We start from the raw sequence: 22,580 nt of genomic DNA on the forward strand, positions 1-22,580 counted from the left end.
GAAAACCCCTTCCCATTTCATGCTGTCAGCAATGGCACCACATGGAAGATAAATGTCACAAGACCTGAGAAAGAAAATAATTTCTTTGCACAAGGAAGGTGAAGGCTACAAGATCAGCAAAGCTTTACTCATCAGTCAGAATACAGTAGCAAAAGTGACACAAAAATTTAACAAATATGGAACTGCAACCATCTCACAGAGACGTACAGGCCGTCCACGGAAGTTAACACCTCGACAGGAGCGCCTTCTGATGAGAAGGGCTGAAGAAAATCGCCATGCAAGTTCTCTGCACTTCGCTAAAGAAGTTGAAAGCCAAACTGGGGTGACTGTTTCTCGTGACACAAAACGGCGTACACTGCAGAGGAATGGCATGCATGGGTGTCGTCCACGAAGGAAGCCTCTCCTAAAGCCTATGCACAAAAAAGCCCACCTAGGATTTGCCAGGGCCCATGCTAAAAAAGATGAAGACTACTGGGACTCTATACTCTGGAGTGATGAGACCAAGATAAATCTTTTTGGAACTGATGGCTTCAAAACTGTATGGTGTCGCAAAGGTGAGGAGTACAAAGAAAATGCATGGTGCCTACAGTGAAACATGGTGGTGGCAGTGTCCTTATGTGGGGCTGCATGAGTGCTGCTGGTGTCGGGGAGCTGCATTTCATTGACGGTATCATGAATTCACAGATGTACTGCTCTATATTGAAAGAGAAGATGCTACCATCACTCCGTGCCCTTGGTCGTCGAGCACTTTTCCAACATGACAATGATCCAAAACACACATCCAAGGCCACTGTTGCATTTCTGAAGAAGAACATGGTCAAAGTGATTCAGTGGCCAAGTATGTCTCCTGATCTGAACCCAATCGAGCACCTATGGGGAATTCTGAAGAGACAAGTTGAGCATCACTCTCCATCCAGCATCCAGGCTCTAAAACAGGTCGTTCTTGAAGAATGGAAAAGATAGATGTTGCAATATGTCATCAACTTGTTCATTCCATCCCTCGAAGACTTGGTGCTGTCCTTCAAAATCATGGAGGTCATACAAAATATTAGATGTAGTAGTTTTTGTTGTGGGGTGTATTCATTTTTGCATCAACTAATTTGAGTAAAACTGAAGATTTTGTAATCTAAGTTATATTATTAACCTTACTTTCATGTTATGAGTTGAACAAATGTTCTATAAAACTCAATTTTGTCAAAATTTTGGAAATTATTCTTGTGTTCATTGAGATATTGATTAAAATCTTACTTTTCAAAGGGGGTGTATTCATTTATGCTGAGCACTGTATATATATATATATATATATATATATATATATATATATATATATATATATATATATATATATATATATATATATATATATATATATATATATATATATATATATATATATATATATATGTACAGTAAGTCCTCGCTAACCGGAAGTTCGCATATCGTAGTTTCGATTTTTCGTAATTTAGTTTTAATGACCAATTTTTCAATTATCGCAAACATTTTATGCCTATCGTAATGTCATTGCAAGGAAGAACACAAAAAAAAGTTTCAAACTGCCTGCAAAAAAACAACAATCACACAGGATGCGCATAAACATACTTTCACTTTACTGCGCATGTACTGTATGCTGTACTGTACGTATTCTCTTCACGCTCGCCTGCATACCTTCCAGTATGAATCCCAAGCGACCCGCAAGTCTTTTGCAAAGCACACCTCGTTTCAAGCGACAACGAAAGGCTGTCACATTGAAGGTGAAATTGGATATAATTAAAAGACATGAACGAGGTGAAGGGACAACGGAAATCGGCCGCGCGCAGCAATCGCTGCATCGACTGTACATTCGATCGTTCAAAGTTCGGCAAAGATAAAGAAAATATCACAGATTGCGACCAGTTCGAGTGCAACGACACTAACGAGAATGAGAGATGGTGCCATGCACAACATGAAGCGTTTATTATGTGTGTGGATAGAAGATCAAACTAAACGTCGCATGCCTTTATCTCTTATCTTGCTGTGATACAAGAAAAAGCGCGTCGTTTGTTTGGGCATTGACCCACGATTACGTGATCAATTACTTCTCCAATCATGTTGAGAAGTATCTCCAAGGAGAACAACATTGACAACAAATCTTTGCTGCTTGTAGACAATGCTCCTGCCCATCCTCAGCAAATGGAAGACTGGTGTGAAAACGTGCAGGTAGTATTTTTACCACCAAATACTACCTCACTTTTACAGCCTATTGATCAGGGAGTTATTGCTGCTTTTAAAGCCTATTATGTTAAGCATACCATGCTGCAGCTTATCAAAAAAACTGATAAGGACAAGCTATCAATCAAGGAGTTTTGGCGAACATACAACATAAAAATGGCTTTGGAAAACATTGAGGATTCATGGGCGGAGGCGAGTTCCTCCACAATGGACGCTGTGTGAAAGAAAGTGTGGCCCGAGTGTGTCCACAATTTCACGGGGTTTGCTGATGTTCCGTTGATTACAAGTCAAATTGTAGACCTGGCGCAGGAGGCTGGTTTGAAGAGGTTGACGAAGAGGACGTGGATGACTTACTGGAGTCTCATGCAGAACCCTTAAGCAATGAAGATCTTATGGAGTTGGAACAGCAGTGGGCTCTTGAGGAAGAAGAAGATGCTGTGACACCTTCATCCGAGCATCTCACCATGAAAAACCTCAGCCAAATCCTCAGCTCGTTTGAAAGTGCCACAGAATTTGTTATCGAGCAAGATCCAAATCTTGAAAGGAGCACTGATTTTAGCTGTGTTGTTTATGATGCCCTTTGTTGCTACAAGGAACGTTATGCAGCAAAGAAAAAGAAAGCCATCCAGCCCACTCTCCATGCATTTTTCAAGCCAAAAGATGCAGCACCAACTCCATCCACCATCCAGGATGCTCCTTCAACCAGCTGCCAAGAGACCGTTCCTGCTGGTGAAGAAAGTGACAGCACAGTGTCAAGTGAAGAGGGGGACGATTCTGCCACTCCGCAAGTGTGACTTGTCCACCGCAATCAACTCCGTTTCTCCAGCCTCGGGGTCAGTCTCCACGACTCGAGGAGTGTGGTTTGTTTATTTGTGTTTATGTCCAAAAAATTCCGAGCCAAAAACACATCCCCCTTTATATTTAACACATTGGTTTCAATGGGAAAATATGTTTTGTTTAACACAGTTTCGCTTATCATAAGGTTTTCCAGGAACGCAACCCTTGCGAAAAGCGAGGACTTACTGTATACATATATACATATATATATATATATATATATATATATATATATATATATATATATATATATATATATATATATATATATATATACATACATACATACATACATACATATATATATATATATATATATATATATATATATATATATATATATATATATATATATATATATATATATATATATATATATATATATATATATATATATATATATATATATATATATATATATATATATATATACATATATATATATATATATATATATATATATATATATATATATATATATATATATATATATATATATATATATACATACATATATATATATATATATATATATATATATATATATATATATATATATATATATACATATATGTATGTATATATATATATATATACATATATCTACATATATATATATATATATATATATATATATATATATATATACATACGTCTACATATATATACATATATATATACATATAAATATATACATATATATATATATATATATATATATATATATATATATATATATATATATATATATATATATATATATATATATATATATACATATATACATATATATATATATATATATATATATATATATATATATATATATATATATATATATATATATATATATATATATACATATATATCACAAGAAACGATGAAAACTCCCAACTCTTGTTCCCTCTCTGATACCTGCCCCACTCCAACTCTGTCCTTCCACCCCCTTTCTTCTCCGTCCTCAAACCCCAAATCCACATGCCCCACCTCCCAACTCCCAGTCCTCAACTCCCTCTCCCAACTCTGTGCCCTCCCCCCAACTCCAACTCTCTGTCCTCTCCTCCCTCTTTCTTCCCGTTGTTAACAATGTTACATAAGGATGCACAAGGAACTTTGGTGCAGGTGAAGGCCATTCGGCCCATCATGCTGAGGTTGTTCCTTTTCCTTTTCGTTAAGAAGAATGTCAAAAGGAAATGACGACAGAATCAAACGGAAGAGCAAGAAGGAACCTGAAGAAGTAAAGAGCAAAGATTGGGTCATCAGGAGAAGCCTGGATAGGATTCGGGTTTCAGCTGCTACTCCTCTACCCTCAAACCCATCCAGTCACAGCCAAGTGAGCCCTACAGAAAACTTTCTGCAAGAATGCACGTCAGATTCACAATATCTTTCTCCTTTCCTCCCGTTCTTAATACTCCTGTTCGGTTCATTAAGAACAATGTTGAAAGTAAGTAAAAACCCATTGAAGTCACAATCCCACAAGATGACAGACTCTCGTGATTCTTTGGGTAAAAATAATAGACGAGGAAGCAAAATTTATTTAAAAAAAAAAAAAATTTAGTCATTGGTAATGGAAAAAATTACATACCGTATTTTCCGGTGTATAGCAGTGTATTAACCGCACCCCTGTTTTTCACCCTCAAAAGAAATTAATGTATTGATTTTATTTTCTGATCTCGAACTAAATACGTTTGTACATTAACTTTGTTTGGAACAAAGTGACTGAGGTATCAACATGCTTACTCCCATGTCCGCTTAATTCTGTCTAACCGTCTTGTTCTCATTTTCAAAAGTTGAAGAGAGAAGAAGAGAAGATACCAAGAAGTTTTTATTTTTCTTTTTTTAAATATCATAAACAGGATTTTTGTGTAACTAGAAAAAGAAAGAAAAGGGATTCATACCGGTATCATACATATTCCTTGTGGATTTGTGGCCCTAAAAAGGGCCATTTGGGTTTTATGAAGCTTTTCAGCGAAACCCGAGGAAATCCTCGTCAGTGCTTTCCTCGTTGAAGATGGCACTTAACTCCTTGTCCGAATCAGGGAAGAGCACGTCCCCGTCACTGTCACTGTCACCGTCATTTGCCGGTCTTCCTCCCAAATGATGTCTTCCTCTGTGCTGTCCATGTTTTTTGAGATGCAGCATTTCAGGAATGCTCGCTTGATGTCCGATTGTGTCTCCTCCCACACCTTCACGATCCAGCCGCAGATCATCGGAAGGTCCACCTTTCTCATCCTCCCGCTCTTGGTGTAGGCCTTCTCCCCACTCATTATCTAGTTGGACCAGCAGCGATGTAGCCTGTCCTTGAACAGCTTGTTGATAGACACATTGAGGGGCTGCAAGAGCAATGTCATCCCACCTGGGATGATGACGAGATCAGTGTTGGTCCGACAGAGCAGCGCTTTGGTGTCGTTGGTCTTCTGACAACTGAACGCATCCAGGACTAGCATTCTCTGTCATCGGGAGAGACCGCCATCTGGCCTATGACTACAGACCGTGCGCACCCAGTCCTGGACCAGTCCCTCATCTATCCACCCCTTCTGCTGCGCACGAACAATGACGCTGGCTGGAAACTTGTCTTTGGGCATTGTCTTTCTCTTCAACATGACATGCGGGAAGCTTGCCACCGTCTGCAATACAGGCGAACATGGCGGTGAATCGGTCCTTCTCGTGACCAGTAATGTTGGCCGTCACATTGCGCGCAAGCTTATTTGCGGTGGGTGTTCCGTTCTTAGACTGTAGCTATTGTGAATAATTCTTCATTTGATGTGAGACCAGGTGTTTTTCTTTTGTTTTTAGTGGCGTTTTCAGAGCCGCGAGCCGAGAAGAAGTCGGAGTCAGTTGGAGAAAGAGGCTGTTAAATATATGTACGACTGAGGTTTCAATTCTGGAGGATTGGATATGGAAGGGGAAGGGTGATGTTCAAGAAGTTCAGAGGCATTATGCTCCTAAGTCATGTAATGAAGGTTCTGGAGAGGATTCTGGACGATAGGATAAGGAAGAGTGTGGAGATTGACATCGGTGAATAGCAGCAGGGGTTTCGAAAGGGTAGAGTGACGATGAATGGGATGTTAGCACTGAAACAGTTGGTGGAGAAAATGTTGGAGGTGTCAGGTGAGATGGCTTGAGATTTGTGGACCTGGAGAAGTTCTATGACACTGTCCTGAGAGAGATGGTGATGGCGACACAGATGGATGGGAGTGCCGGAAGCAGAAATCAGGTTGGTGAAAGTAATGTACAAAGGATTGAAGAGAAGGCTTTTTATTGGTCCTGGGATATCTGAAGAGTTTGGTGTGAACATCAATTTTGAGGCAGGGAAGTTCTCTCAGCTCACTCATCTTTCTCATGGTGATGGAGGTGGTAAGCAGTAAGGTGAGCTTGAGGGGTACTATGGGGTGGATGTTGTATGCGTACAACCTGGCTGTTGTGGTGTTGAGTCGGTGGGGGATGCAGGAGGTACTGGCGGAGTGTGAGGAGAAATTTGGGAAGCATGGGCTGAAGATGAGTATGGAGAAGACTCAGATGATGTGGGTCGTGCAGCAGAGAAAATAAATGAATATCAGGTAAGAAGGAAAGGAGATCAGGCAGGGAAATAGGTTTGAATATCTGGGAGGAACAGTGATCGGGGATGTTAAGTCTGAGGCAGAGGTGCAGAAGAGGATTCAGGTGGGTGTGAATGCATGGAGGAGTGTGGAGGGAGTAATGGCAGACAGAAAGATTTCAAAAAAATTGAAAGGGAAGGTTGTGATGTGTGTAATGCCCAGCCTACCTTGATGGCCTGGAGATGGTGGCACTGAAAGAAAATTAACAACAGAGGCTGCAGGTTTGCGAGAACAACTGGGCCAGGTGAATTGCAGGAGTGAAGAGGGTAGATAGAAGGAGGATGAATGAACTGAGGGAGGAGATTGGTGTGCAGATGAACTGGACAGGGAGATTGGTGAAATGCCGGCTGAGATGGGCTGGACACTTGGAGCGGATGGGGGAAGAGAGAATGGCAAAGTGCGGTTAGATTGAGGAAGCAAAGTAGGAGGAAAAGAGGTAGACTGTGGTTGAGATGGTTGGATTGTGTGAGGAGGATAATCCTTAAGGTTGGGTGGATGGAGAGTGGAGAGTGTTGGCTGAGGACAGAGGGATGTGGACGAGTATCGTGGTCAAGGCAGGGCAGAAGATTGGTGCCATTGGACCTCACCCCTTATCTTATCAAGGGAAGAGGAAAAGGAGGAGGAGAACAGAACTTTGGAGGGGAGTTGGGGTTCTACACATTCGGGTGTCAGTTCTGCTGTATTAAGCACTGATCTCTGGATCGTGCCAAGACAAATTTAGCCTTTGTGTTTAAAATCGTTACATTGAGCAACTCTGGTTTTCATTCACGCATCCCATTGCATTGGCCATTGATCAAACAACAAGCAAGCAAATAAACGTGTTAACTTTGAAACCCGTTTTGACACGACATTGAACCGGCATTCCGATTCGAGCCACCAGCAGTGACGTGTCTCCTCCGGGAGCACTTTAACAAGCCAAAACATGACAAAGGCTCAGCAGTCAAAAGATCGGGCTCATTAAACATTCAACCAGTGGTTACTGTGCTCAGTGTCTCAGACTGCTCTGCAAGCTGTCTGTGGTTAACCTGATAGTTTCGTTTGTCAGATGTCTGCATGACAGTAAGCTGCGGGGATGGTATTTCATTATTAATGTGAACTTTTTAAAGTTGGGATTTAAGGTAAGGAGATGGAAATCCAGTTTGTCTTTTTTATGATTTCCATACCATCTGCCACTGTGCACCTGACAGGAAGCTGCTGACAATCATTTTTTGTTTTTTTGTCATTTTTGGGGGGGCTGGGGAGGGGCAGACTCTTGGAGGAAACAGATCATGCGAATGTGAGACAAAGATTATTCCAATTAATAACACATTTCTCTTCTGATTTTCTAAAATTCAACCAAAATAGCAAGGATAAATGGAATCATTTTGGGTGGGAGTGGGTGATGGTTCAAATAAGGACAAAATCGAAAGACTAAATGCATTGGCTTACACCATAACAGGAAAACAACTTGAGAAGCTCCAGATTCTGATTATTTTTATTGTCAGATAATTTATACCTCATTCCTTCAGAAACTTTCCTCCAGTGCAATCTAAGGCCAGAAGAACGTATGGAAAGAATGATCAATATTATCCTCCCCTACCCCACCTCATAAAAAATAGCCTTGATTGGTTGGTCTCATCTATTTTTTGATGCTCAATATCTCTTCTTAACACCTTTCTCCCATTCCTCATTGGCTCAGGGCCTAGGTCTACTGGTTAACTTGGTGGAGTTAAGCGCACTAAACCGCCAGTGCCTTGTTGCCATGGAACTTCAACCCTCCTCAGATTGGTTATTCCCCAATGTTGGGGATGGACAACCATCATACGAGTCAGCACCAAGCATGGTGCCAGCATTGCAAGCCCTCGTTCAGGTGCAGACTTCCCCCCTCCCCCCCCCATACTCTACACACAATATCGTATTTCCATGATCTGCCATGATTTCGATTATTTCCATGATTTTGTTGCACGTTTGTTTGTAGCCTTTGTTGCAAACTGCATTTCGGTGGAAGAGATGTGATTAGAACGACCTTTGTATTTACCTCCTGCTTGATGTGTGTGCGCTTTTGATTTCCGTGTGCGCACATTCCTGCTCGTTATTTATAAGTTCACATGAAATGTCAGTATTTGAACTCCAAAAAAAAGTTTTCATTTTGCAATTCCTTTATTTGCTCATTTGTGGCAGTGTCTGATTTCACTCTGGTCCTTTATTCATTTTTTTCATCCGATGTGGACTTTCTTTTATATTTAATAAGCTTTCACTTCAATGTAGTCCCTTGCTTTGTGCCAAAATTGTTAGTGCTGGGTGGTTTGTATCATTTCTGCTTGAGGATCAAGTTGTCAAATGTATTATGTTGGGCTGCTCAGGGTTGCAGGGCAAGTACTTTTTATAGAGCCAAGTCACAATCTTGGAATGTTGTTCTATTGTTTACATCAAAACCTCTCGTTGCGTACTTTTTTGCACCTTACAGCTCTTCCTCCAGCGTGAAGAGGCAGCGAAGCTCGCCGAAAGCAAAACAGATGATCTTATTAAAGATGCCATGGGATCTGCTGGAGGAGGATCGGGAGCCAATGGAAATCAAGGAGGCAGCACAGGTGCAGCAAACTGTGGTTGCAGAGATGACGATGGAGGGGTTTGGCACGAGTCAGAGACGGGTCTTGAGTGGGTGGCACATTCACCAGAAAAATCTTTGGAGAGTGACGAAAAAAAAGCAAATGAGACTCGTGGTCAAGGAGAGCGGCAGGGAACGGGTCATGAAGAGGAGGAGGAGATTGACCTCAACAAAGGTGTCTTTTGATTTTGGTTGTTGCTTAAACTTTTTTGACACCATTTGAAATCATTCAAAGATGTAAACCTCTAGAAATGTAAAATCTTTGCATTTTTTTTTTTTACGTAAGTCTGAGCATTTAACTACAATTTGAATTGGCATACCAAGGAACCAATTATGTGAAAAATACTCATCCCTTTCTTCAAAGAAAGAGCTTTAAATTGAAAATATATATTTTGTTTACTACCCTTGGAGCGGCAGCACATATATTTACTTCTTTTTTTTCATTCTGAGAATAAGTTCATGTTGTAATGCAATTAAACTTAAGGCAACAATTATCTTGATAACATTATGATGGTGGCGTGCTCCATCCAGCCGAGTCGAGCGGGTGGTAGGGTACTCCATCCTTCTTCGTGGATGACAATGGGGGCAGTGGCATCGCACTCTGTCCGGCCTCGCAGAGGGTGTTGATGCGCTCCATCCAGAGTATGTGGTTCGGTGCTCCGTCCAGCCCTGCGGTGGTGGCTCGCTCCATCTGGCCCCGCAGAGGGGATAATGGCAGCCTCCTCCGGCCCTGCAAAGGGGGTAATGGCAGGCTATTCCTTCCCATGGGAGGGGGTGGTGGCACATTGCTCTCGCCCTGTGGTGGCATGCTCCGTGTGGCCCCGCAGAGGGGATGGAGGCATGCTCCGTATGGCCCCGCAGAGGGGATGGAGGCATGCTCCGTATGGCCCCGCGGAGGGGATGGAGGCATGCTCCGTGTGGCCCCACAAAGGGGGTAGAAGCGTGCTCCATGTGGCCCCACAGAGGGGGTGGAGGCGGGCTCCGTGTGGGCCTCGCGGAGGGGGTGGAGGTGTGCTCCGTGTGGACCCGTAAAGGGGGTGGAGGCATGCTCCATGTGGCCCCGTAGAGGGGGTGGAGGCGTGCTCCGTCTGACCCTGCGGATGGCGTGGAGGCGTGCTCCGTGTGGTCCCGCAAAGAAATGATGAGAATGGTCGAGTTTTTCCTGTATAATTACAGCGCGTGCGCTGTATACAATTGCACCGAGTTTGAAATGTCCCCGGTGTCCCCCCCCCCCCCCCGATGTGCCTCAAGACAGCCAATGACGGCCGTCCGGGAGATGGCAGTGCATAACCAAGACGGAAATGGCGACAATTGATGGAAATACCCGAGTATTTCAATGGAAATTTGTGAAACTAATGTGTTATATATGTGAAAACCATTGAATTTATTGCTTGACGGAAAAAAAAAAACAAGAACCGCTCCCCTCTCATGTACGAACGAGCGAAAGACATCATTTCCGCCCACATGGCATTTCGCGCCGAACGTTGAAAGCCAAGTTCTTCTTATGCCATCATTCTTTTGCGGCCCCTGCCACGCTGTATCGAACGATTTCATTCCTTCTGTTATTTTGTTTGCAATGAAAGTTGGATAATTGTAAAAATTTGCTATCAGTGTCTCCAGTTCGTGTAATTCTCAAAAATTGTGAATGTCATAAAAATAATATCAGATATTTATTTCGCGCACATATCTGTCATTGAAGACACTCTTTTCACAACGTATAACCTTTATTGTTCATGGGAACGACTTCCTTTGTCACCTTAATTCTTAACTTGTAAACACAAACTGTCGATGTAGTTTTTGCTTTCATTGAACTTTTTCTTTTTCTTTTTCTTTATAGCTCTGCAGCATGCTGGGAAGCACATGGAAGACTGTATTGTGGCATCGTATACTGCACTTGTACTCGGATGCCTCTGTCAAGAAAGCTCGGTATGTTTTGTCATTAAACTTTGAAAAGATAAGAAATTGTTACTTCAACATTATATCCACTGATGTGTGAGCTTTTAAAACAAAGTGAAGAAGTTGAAACTGCACACATAAAACACTGGACTACTATTATTAGTCCAAAAAGGCTACTTTTCTGTACCATTCTCAAACCAAAATTTTAATGTCTTGTATTTTACTCTGTTGTTGGATTGGCATTTAAACACTGATGCACCAAGGCATCACCTGTCACCATTGAATTCCTTTGCTTTGCTTTGTTCTTTTTGCCTTCCTCTTTGCAGACAACAGTGCATAGCATCAGAGAATGCTTACCCAATGGAGACTTTTCTATCCTCACCGACATGCTTCACAAGTTTCTGGCCTTCATGAACCTGACAGTGCGTATAATAAGGGCACCCAAAACCCTACTTCTTGTAGCTGCAAGTGCAGTTTTTTCATGCGTGTGCGTGCATGTTTTTAAGTGCTGGGCCGATATTTCAACCATTCGTCGGCATAGGCAGATATCGGCCGCTTTTCGGTGGTCAGTGTGGAGTGCCAATTACAAATCATAGTATGTACCGTATACAACCCAAAAACCTTGAGTAGCTTCAACCCTTGCTTCGGGCGAATTTATATAACAACATTGCATTGTAGACATTTCAGGGAGATATGCATGAACATTCTTGACAAACGGAAGCCAATCATCATGTGTGAGATAGAAAAAAATTTCGCTCTGTAATTTGGAAAACGTGAATACGGCAAACTGCTCGGAAATCGGTTATCAAATTTATTTAGCTTTGAAACTCACAGAGAGGCACCATACCTTTTGAAAGCACACCTGATTCATATAAAATAACCAATTGCTTTGGAACACAGCCACGAAGACAAAGTAAAATGTGACCGTTCGTACTGTACCCTACTTCCTGGCCAAGTAGGTCCAGGCACATATAGCATCAGTAAAATTTATTTTTTCACATTTCAAAGGCAGACTGACAGTATTTTGGTCCCCTGGAAATAAGGGGACACATTTCACTTACAGTCTTTAACAGGCCCATTAAATAACAATAACACGTTCACTTGTAGGTACGTTAGAAGTGCGTACTACAGTTTTGCTTCTTCATGCACTAGCTTGTACGCATTGCTGCAGAATGCCGAAATCCAACATTGTTTGGAATTATTTTCTGCTGCAGAATGCTGAAATCCAGCATTGTTTGGGATTATTTTCAGATTAACCCAGTTCAGCATACTTTGGCTTACTTTCACAAGTTGGCCTCCAAAGCCAGTCGCCGACTGGGCATCCTCCATCGTGCAAAGTCCATCTTCGGTACACCTGAGCTTCTGACCACATACAAAGCTTTCCTCCACAGCTTGATGGAGTACTGCTCTCATCTCTGGGCTGGTGCTCCCGCCTCACACCTTTCTCGGCTTCACGCTGTGGAAACCAAAGATTTTCGGATCATTGGTATCTTCTGTGATTAAGCTGAATCTTTTGGTCTCTTACTCTCTCACCACAGGCAGGTCGGTGGTCTTTCTGTCTTCTACCATCTCCTCTGTCCTGCCCCCCCCCGCTTTGTCTGTGACCTGTCCTCCCCATATTTCTGTGGGGCGCTCAAGGTCCACCAACAACCCCCTTCTGGTGAAACTACCAAAATCAAGAATTGCTGCTCACCTTCACTCTTTCATTCCTCTTTTTTTTCCCACCACTTTTGAACAAACTCCCACACTCTCTTCCCTCCAGGTCTTCAAAACAGCTGTTCACCACCATCTCATATTTTCCCCCCATCCAAAACCAAGATCTTTTCCACCCTATACCCACCTCCTTCAAATTTCTTGCTGTCCTTCCTTAAAGTCCCTGTAGTATCAATCTTGTTTACCCCATGTATCCCATCCCATCCCTCTCCCTTCCACAGATCTAATGTGTCTGCTCCCAACTATTTTGTGCTTACCTCTCCCACCCCTCTTGTCTCCTGCCTTGTTATATGTTCTGTGTGTTAGCTCTTATACGATCCTCGACAATTTATACAAAAAAAAGATGTGCCTCGTTTCGAGTTGAATGTGGGGTTGCTGCACCTATTTGGGCAGAAGAAGAAAGCAGCAAGGAGAGCTGTGGATAAGGTGAGGAATAATATGGAAGAGGAGGTATACAACAAGTTGGAAGAGGATGGTAGAAGGAAGATGACATGAAAAAAAAGGGGTTTCGAGTCTGGTTTTGATTCTCGCACCACGATAAGCACGTGAGGTAGGTGTCTATTCTGGGTTTGATTCTAGCACCACGATAAGCATGTGGGGTTGCTGGCGAGTCGAGGTTCGATTCAAGTTCGTTGGCAATCCGGCATGGTATCCACTTCATGTGTGCACAATGACGTCATTATTTTCCACGATATAATCTGCGTCCTCAGTAGCAGTGACAATGCACCGCAGCCATAGCCAGTTGAGAGTATGAAAAAAAATCACGACGATAAGTGGATTCCAAAACAAATTAAATAAATAAATATATAATCGGCAGCATAATCAGCAGATTTTATAATGACTATTATTTTTTGTTGTTTAATCAGTTGTCATCTAACTTTCTAATCGTGTGTGTGTGTGTGTGTGTGTGTGTGTGTGTGTGTGTGTGTGTGTGTGTGTGTGTGTGTGTGTGTGTGTGTGTGTGTGTGTGTGTGTGTGTGTGTGTATATATGTATATATATATATATATATGTATATATGTATATATATATATATATATATATATATATATATATATATATATATATATATATATATATATATATATATATATATATATATATATATATATATATATATATATCTTCTTCATTCGGCTGCTCCCATTCGGGGTTGCCACATCGGATCATCCCCATGATCCGCATAGTGATTTGGCACGTGTTTTACGCCGGATGCCCTTCCTGACGCAACCCTGGTCGCCTCTTACAACACAGGGATATCGTACACCTATTTTAACCGGGGTATACACCGGCCCAGTACACTGGTACTCATTTCGCCGACCTCGGAAGGATGACAGGCTGAGTCAACCCCCTGGTGTATTAATTCAGTGGCCCAACGGGGCTTGAACTCAGGACCTTTTGGATCCCAAGCCGCTACCCTAACCACTGCACCAACACCAGGCTTTTATATATATTGTCGCGGATTCGCGCCCGCCGGCGTGCGAACGGCCACGTAACTCGAATCGCGGCACGTTGCCCACCGGACGGACAATCCAGTCGTGACCCTCTCGGACTAACGCCGGGAACCAGTCACAGGTGGACCTTTCGGTCTCACCGCGATCGAGCCAATCGGCCCCCGCGTGGGATAGGGTTGTTCGCCAAATTCGACCTACCTAAGTACCCACACGGAGGGTAGACCGGGCGATCGCACCTCGCCGCAGGTCGAGTTCGGACACGGGCCACTTAAGCGACCCGTTCCGTACTATCGGGATAACCGAGCGGTGTTATTCGTCGGCCTCGACGGTTCGATTAATTATCGGGCGTCTTAGCCCACGACCAACCCTTTACGTGAAGCAAGATGGGGATTCAATGAAAGAAATGACGAAGCGAAGCGGGAAAACAGTTCAACAATAAGCACATTTATTTCGCGATGAACGGAAAGCACACATATACAATTCCACCAAAAGCACATGTAAAAGAAGAAGACAAAAAGCAAATGCAACAATGCAGATCTATCCGACTACCGGGCACTCGGCAACACTTGTACAATTTTACTTCACAGACGGCGCCGACAACACACATTCCCAAAGCAAAAGAAAAGAGAACCACCCTCCAGGATGAGGGGGTAGGCGGGCCTGGGGCCGAGACCGTGTCGGGCCTACCCGTCTGATGATGAGACGCGAAGTGGCGGTGGTGCCTCAACTCCGCGGGCCTCGCGGACAGTGGCTGGTAGGGGGTGGGAAGGGGGCCCCCTTTTGTCGCACTATCTCAGCGCGGGGGGAAACAGGAGGGGGTTGCTGATGCAACCTACACTAAACCATGGCCCAGGATCACTGAACTCTGCAAAAAGAAAGCAGGTAGCAGGGAGCCAGGCTGCTCACATTCAGTCTCTGGCTCAAACAATGCAGGTGACGGGGAACGTGGCCGGCTGCTCACACGCATTCCAAGGCCTTCCCTTTTGAACTGAACGCAGTGAACCACAACGGTGCATGGGCTGCACAAACGTAGTCTCCGTGCCAGCTCAAGTGGCACACGCAATGAACACACGAATGGATGGATGAACACAAACACGGTGCACGGGCTGCACAACGCAGTCTCCGTGCCAGCTCAAGTGGCACACGCAATGAACACAACGAATGGATGGATGAATGGTTTGAACTGAACGCAGTGAACCACAACGGTGCATGGGCTGCACAACGCAGTCTCCGTGCCAGCTCAAGTGGCACACGCAATGAACACAACGAATGGATGGTTGAATGGATGGACGCAAACACGGTGCACGGGCCGCCACTGCAGGCCCGTGTTGTAGCTGCCAACAGGGCATTTCTCGCAGCTTGCAAACTGTTGCCTTGATCCTGGCGCACATGGCAATGGACAGGGGGGGGGGGCAAAGCTAAATTGAACGGGGCTGATGAACATGGGCAGTGGGCATGGCAAAGGCAGCAGGCAAACACAGCCCGCAGAAGAAGGCCGTTGCAGGCAAACACAGCCGGCAGATGAACTGGCCGGCACAGGCCTTGAAGAAAAACAGCCAGCCGGCCGATGAAGCGGGCCGGCACAGGCCTTGCAGCACAGCAGCTGCAGACGATTCAGCCGGCACAGGCCTCGCAGCAAAACAACAGCTGCCGATGAAGTTGGCCAGCCTTTGCCGTTCCGTGGAGGTTGGTGGAGGGAGTGCGGTGGTGCTGGCCACTTGGAAGGCGGGCTCGGACCTACCGACCTGTCTCCCTCCCAACCTATCGCCTTTGCCTGTCACTGTACATACCCACTCCCTTAATTTGTCAAACCCCAATTTAGCCCCAACTTATTTTTTTATTTTTACTTCCCCACTATAAATCGTCCCCTAACCCCCTGTACCGTCCTTGTTCGGCTAACCTATCCTGTCACCTAGCCTACTCCCAACCCCTACGTTCCCTTCCCGGAGGGGAATAAGGGAGAGCTAACGTCCTGTGTCGAGGCCCAACAAAGCCTCAGAATGGCCTCCCCAGAGTTCAGCGATCTATAACACAAAGTGGGTACAGCGGCCCACAACGAGAGCGAGGGGATGGATGGTGCGGAGGGGTACATCTCCTAATCTACCCTAACCATTTAACTGTTAAACTACCCCGGGGCTTTCAACAAGCGCCTCTCGCTTAAACTATTGGTTCTAACAACCCAGATTCCCGTCGCCTGTGTTGGTGTCCTTTCAATTTCGGGCCTCACCCCCCCAATTTCCTCTCCGTGCCCTCACACAGTCTCATGGCTGGGACACGTGGCTCCCTTTGGCAGGCACGACCCTCTGCCGAATCTCCCGCTATGGCACCCCCGGGCACTACACTGCCTCCGAGCCTACCAGCTCCCTAACACCGGGGAGTTCCCCCTATGGCACCTCCCCTGAAACGCACACGTGGCAGGCTGGCTTCCCAGGCCCCTTTCCGAGGGTCACCCATGCCCACAACACTGCCCACGCGGCTAATGGCGCCCCGGGCCCCCCCCAAGCAGGCGCACCCGTGCCCACTACGCTATCCCGGCCCCCCATGGGCCCTTGGCCTACCACGGCCGACTAGCCTGGTGCCCGGGGTAACCACTCAGCGATACTCACCTTTCGCAGCCACGCTCCCAAGCCCGTCAACAGGGCTCCTGCACCCCTCCAAACGGGTTTCGAGCCTACATTCACACCAACAACAAAACGACCTCCATTTTTCAATTTGACTAACCCAGCTAACTCAGTCTACACTGACCCCGGGGTCCCTTGGGCGGGAGTCACTCCTCTCCCCAATCACTCATCGCACCATGCATTCCCCATTCGCTCCACTCACACAGACCCGCTGGCCTCACTCACTCACCAAGTACTCACCTCACAACTCACCAACTCTTCAACACACACACCGCTGAACTCTGCCATCCTCTAACTACCTCCCCTAACTAACTCGTGCTCCCACGTCGTCCCTTAAACTACAGCACCTTCCTTTTAACACTACGTAGCTAAGCTACGTCCCCACTACACATTCACAAGTCTGTCCATGTCCTCATATGTCCCAAAAATCACTTTCCCAACCTAAATCTGGCTACAATCCCTCTAACTAATCCATTCCACGGACTCCATGAGGACTTACCCCTGCCCCATGAAGTCGGTCGAGCTAAGCTAACCCTTCCCGCTAACTAGTTTCCATCCTGTGCCCTGGCAGGGGGTCTTCCACCCCTTGCCCAGGAATCCTGTGCACCCGAAAGTGAGGCTTGCTGTTTTTTTTTTGTTTTTTTTATGCGCAGCACCAGCGCGGAAACTCGCGCACTTTGCACCTGCCCGTGACGTCATGCAGCTGCACGTGTTCCTCGTCCCTCCTTGGACGGTACCATCCGGCAGGGATACCCCTCCTGCCGGATTCCAACCCCACGTGCAGCCATGGCGTCACCGTGCGCATAAAAAAACACAAGCCCCACGTCTCGAGGGGTTCCCCACGCGAACACATGTGCTTTGCCCGTTGGAGCTTAACACACACGATCGCGTGGAGAACCCGTCCGGTCCAAATCCGTAATCCTGCCTAAACTTTGTCCGTCCGCAGGATCGGCAAATCCACCGCGTGCGTTTCCGGACCGGGACTTCACTATCGCAAGCGAGCACGTGGCGGCCTCGTGCGTTGCACAGCACGGACCTCGTGCTCGCGGCTGGGTGAACCCGGCACGGTCCCCGAAACAACTACAGCCGCTACCCGGCTTTCTTTCCTTACATGTCGCCGTCGTCGCCATTCAACACACGCGCTCCCGCGTGTTACGACGCACACACTCCACTCCATCACATTCACACCGGGAGACGCGGCTGCGTGCTCCCGCATGCCAACCGACATCTCCCTCACATACCGCTCTCTCACACACACGGTCTCCCTTGCACTCGGCCGTTCACTCACGCATGCTACCTCCCTCGCACACGTGGCTCCACGCACTCGCGGCCTTTCACTCACGCGTGCCATACTACTCACACAAACCACACCACTCACACACGCGGGGGCACTCACCCGCGGTGCCTCATCCACACTGGCCGTTTCATCCACACACACGGCCTCTTCCACACACGGTGCCTCATCCACACACGGCGTGCTGGGAAGCACGTACTCCGGCACCATCGCCACCACACCACTCACACACGGGGTCGGTTCCACACACGGGGACGCACTCACACCTTGCACCACACACACAGGGACAACCACACTGGGGATTCGTGTCCCCACAAGGGTCTCCGGGGCCTCTATACCCCCCAAGCTTTCCGTGCACCCGTCCGCAGAACTCGTCCCCTCAACCTCGCGAAGCGCGACCGAACTCACCTGGTCGTGACTCGCCTCAAGGGTGCATACTCCCTCCCCTCGTTCCTGGAGGAGGCTATCCCGCTGCTCGCACCGGGTCCCTACACGCTCCGCGAGCTCACCCCCATTATCCTTCACTACCTCCGTGTGTGTGTGTGTGCGTCACTCACCCCGTCTTCATCGTGTAGTCTTCCCTCTATTTTTTCTGTCTCCCGTGTCTCTGCCAACTCTTCACCCTTTACCTCCCTTGTCTCAACTATTATTTCCGTTGTCGTCACCTCGTGTCTCGTCTCACACGTTTTGGTCTCCCCATTTAATTTTTCCCTTTCGGTCATCGTCACGACCCTCGCCCAACACGTTCCCCGAATTATTTTTTCACCCGCCTCCACCGCGGGCCTGTCAGCCGTTGCACCCCCACCCAGCTCGTTTGCTCCCACACGTGGAGTCGCCATTTTTATCTCCCTGGTCACGGCCTTCATGCCCGCCTGCAGGCATCGGCCCATGTTCCGCGTCTCACCCCGTAGCTCTTTCATTTCCTCCTTCATGTTTGCTTCCATTCCGTTTATTTGCTTGTTCATTTCGTTTTTCATTTCATTTGTATTTGTATCCATCCTTTCGTTCATGCCTTTCATTTCGTTTTTCATTTCATTTGTATTTGTATCCATCTTTTCGTTCATGCCTTTCATTCCGTTTTTCATTTCATTTGTGTATGTATCCATTTTTTCGTTCATTTGCTTGATCATGTTCGCTGTCATTTCCGCCAGCATGGCGCATAGCTGGGCCATGTCGGGTGCGCTTGGGTGAGCCGTTTCGGCAGGGGTTGGGGAAGGGTTTTGGTGGAGAGGGGGAGGGGAGGTGTCATACACCGCGGCCGCTGCCGCACCCATTTCGGGCTCTGGGTTCAGTTGGGCGAGTTCCTTTTTCTGTACAACCAACATTTCCTGCACGGGGATTTCATCCTGGACCATGGATTCTACATTACTACACATATACATTTCTAATACCCCCGGCTCCCGCTCGCTTGAGACGCCATCTTGCTTCTCTTAAAGGGTTAATTTGGCTCGCTCGTAATTTGGAGGGAATCGGGGGTCGCTCCTCTCACCCCTGGACCGATTCCCGTGAATTTAATTGAAGACAGGACAGCCCGTTTTCCCGTTCTCCGTTACCAGTGCTGCGAGGAGGGCGATGAGTTTATATCGCACGACCTGACACCAGTGTCGCCGATTCGCGCCCGCCGGCGTGCGAACGGCCACGTAACTCGAATCGCGGCACGTCGCCCACCGGACGGACAATCCAGTCGTGACCCTCTCGGACTAACGCCGGGAACCAGTCACGGGTGGACCTTTCGGTCTCACCGCGATCGAGCCAATCGGCCCCCGCGTGGGATAGGGTTGCTCGCCAAATTCGACCTACCTAAGTACCCACACGGAGGGTAGACCGGGCGATCGCACCTCGCCTCAGGTCGACTTCGGACACGGGCCACTTAAGCGACCCGTTCCATACTATCGGGATAACCGAGCGGTGTTATTCGTCGGCCTTGACGGTTCGATTAATTATCGGGCGTCTTAGCCCACGACCAACCCTTTACGTGAAGCAAGATGGGGATTCAATGAAAGAAATGACGAAGCGAAGCGGGAAAACAGTTCAACAATAAGCACATTTATTTCGCGATGAACGGAAAGTACACATATACAATTCCACCAAAAGCACATGTAAAAGAAGAAGACAAAAAGCAAATGCAACAATGCAGATCTATCCGACTACCGGGCACTTGGCAACACTTATACAATTTTACTTCACAGACGGCGCCGACAACACACATTCCCAAAGCAAAAGAAAAGAGAACCACCCTCCAGGATGAGGGGGTAGGCGGGCCTGGGGCCGAGACCGTGTCGGGCCTACCCGTCTGATGATGAGACGCGAAGTGGCGGTGGTGCCTCAACTCCGCGGGCCTCGCGGACAGTGGCTGGTAGGGGGTGGGAAGGGGGCCCCCTTTTGTCGCACTATCTCAGCGCGGGGGGAAACAGGAGGGGGTTGCTGATGCTCGGGGAAAGGAGGATTTCACAAAATCTCGGGTCCCGCGACGAGCGTCTCCACCACGACCTCGGTCGCGCCGCCGGCCTTTCCCTCCGCAGTTCCCCGAATCCGACGCGAGCACCCCCTCGTCCGCCTTCGCCGCCGCCGCCTCTCCACAGCTCCGTCCTCTTCACTCCGACTCCGCGAACTCCCAACTGCGAACTGCCAACTGCGAACTGCTTCTCCGAACTCCAAAACTCAACTCCCTCCACTTCCAACTCAACTGCCCTCAACTCCTCTTGTCTGACGAACGCAGTCGTTTTTATAAGCCCCGTGGCTTCGCTCTTTTACCCTTGACCCTTTGCCTCCGACCTTTCACCTCGCTCCCCATTGGCCCGAGGAAAAGTGGGCGTGAATGCTTTTTGATCCATGAATTTGCATATAGCGACCGCCCTCCAACGCCCTGGAGGCGGGGCCAAACCGCCCCTCGCTCACCGATTGGACGGAACAAAAGTGGGCGTGAGTCGTTTTTGATCCGTTTTTCTGCGGTAAGTCCGCGATGCTTTTGAACACGCTGCTCGGTGCGCGCCCTACACGAGTCCAGCATCGGTGCCCACGAGTGGCGCGAGATGACGGTGATGCGATGGTGGCGAGTTGTGACGGTAAAGGTCGTGGCGGTTGTGGTGAAGCGGCGTTGTGGTTGGTGGTTGTTGTTGTGATGGCTGTTGAGACGTGGTTGGTGGTGGTAATAATGGCGGCTGGTCCAAAATAAAGATAGTAAAAGAAAAACGGCTATCCTGAAGAGTCGCAGCCCTCATGAATGACATTTATTCCCTCTAGACAACGGGTTTGGGCCTAACTACACATATACTTACCGAGATATCTCACCTGAGGGACCTGAATGGTGGTTTGCGAATTTGGTCAACCACAACAATATATATATATATATATATATGTATATATGTATATATGTATATATGTATATATGTATATATGTATATATGTATATATATATATATGTATATATATATATGTAGATATATATATATATATATATATATATATATATATATATATATATATATATATATATATATATATATGTATATGTATATATATATATATATATATATATATATATATATATATATATATATATATATATATATATATATGCATATCTGTATATATATGTATATGTATATATATATATATATGCATATATATATGCATATATATATCTGCATATATATATGCATATATATATATGCATATATATATATATATATGCATATATATATGCATATATATATGCATATATATGCATATATATGCATATATATGCATATATATGCATGCATATATATATATATATATATATGCATATATATATATATATATATATATATATATATATATATATATATATATGCATATATATATATATGCATATATATGCATATATATATATATATATATGTGCATATATATATATATATATATATATATATATATATATATATATATATGCATATATATATATGCATATATATATATATATATATATATATATATATATATATATATATATATATATATATATATATATATATATATATATATATATATATATATATATATATATATATGCATATATATATATATATATATATGTGCATATATATATATATATATATATATATATATATATATATATATATATATATATATATATATATATATATGCATATATATATATATGCATATATATATATATATATATATATATATATGCATATGCATATACAAACAGTCATGCGCCACTTAACGACGGGGATACGTGAGAAATGCGTCGTTAAGCGGTCGTCATTGTGCGAACATCTTGGAGTGTACTTACACAAACCTCGATGGTATAGCTGACTACACACCTCGGCTCTATGGGATAGCCTATTGCTCCAAGGCTACAAAC

The 22,580-nt window shown here is 45.4% G+C and overlaps 1 protein-coding gene across 1 annotated transcript in view; it reads left to right on the forward strand.

The window, feature by feature from the left end:
* Positions 1 to 22,580, forward strand: part of WAPL (WAPL cohesin release factor) — a 244,627-nt gene that overhangs the window by 205,781 nt on the left and 16,266 nt on the right. The window contains exons 19-25 of the mRNA XM_085883568.1: positions 200 to 554; positions 707 to 838; positions 4,197 to 4,378; positions 8,323 to 8,493; positions 9,091 to 9,406; positions 11,069 to 11,157; positions 11,454 to 11,549. Of these exons, the coding sequence (XP_085739694.1) occupies positions 200 to 554; positions 707 to 838; positions 4,197 to 4,378; positions 8,323 to 8,493; positions 9,091 to 9,406; positions 11,069 to 11,157; positions 11,454 to 11,549 (1,341 nt within the window). The remainder of the gene's footprint in view (positions 1 to 199; positions 555 to 706; positions 839 to 4,196; positions 4,379 to 8,322; positions 8,494 to 9,090; positions 9,407 to 11,068; positions 11,158 to 11,453; positions 11,550 to 22,580) is intronic.

This window comes from Eptatretus burgeri, chromosome 5, assembly GCF_056783735.1.
Source record: "Eptatretus burgeri isolate ZD-2024b chromosome 5, Ebu_testis_v1, whole genome shotgun sequence".
Classification (NCBI taxonomy): domain Eukaryota; kingdom Metazoa; phylum Chordata; class Myxini; order Myxiniformes; family Myxinidae; genus Eptatretus; species Eptatretus burgeri.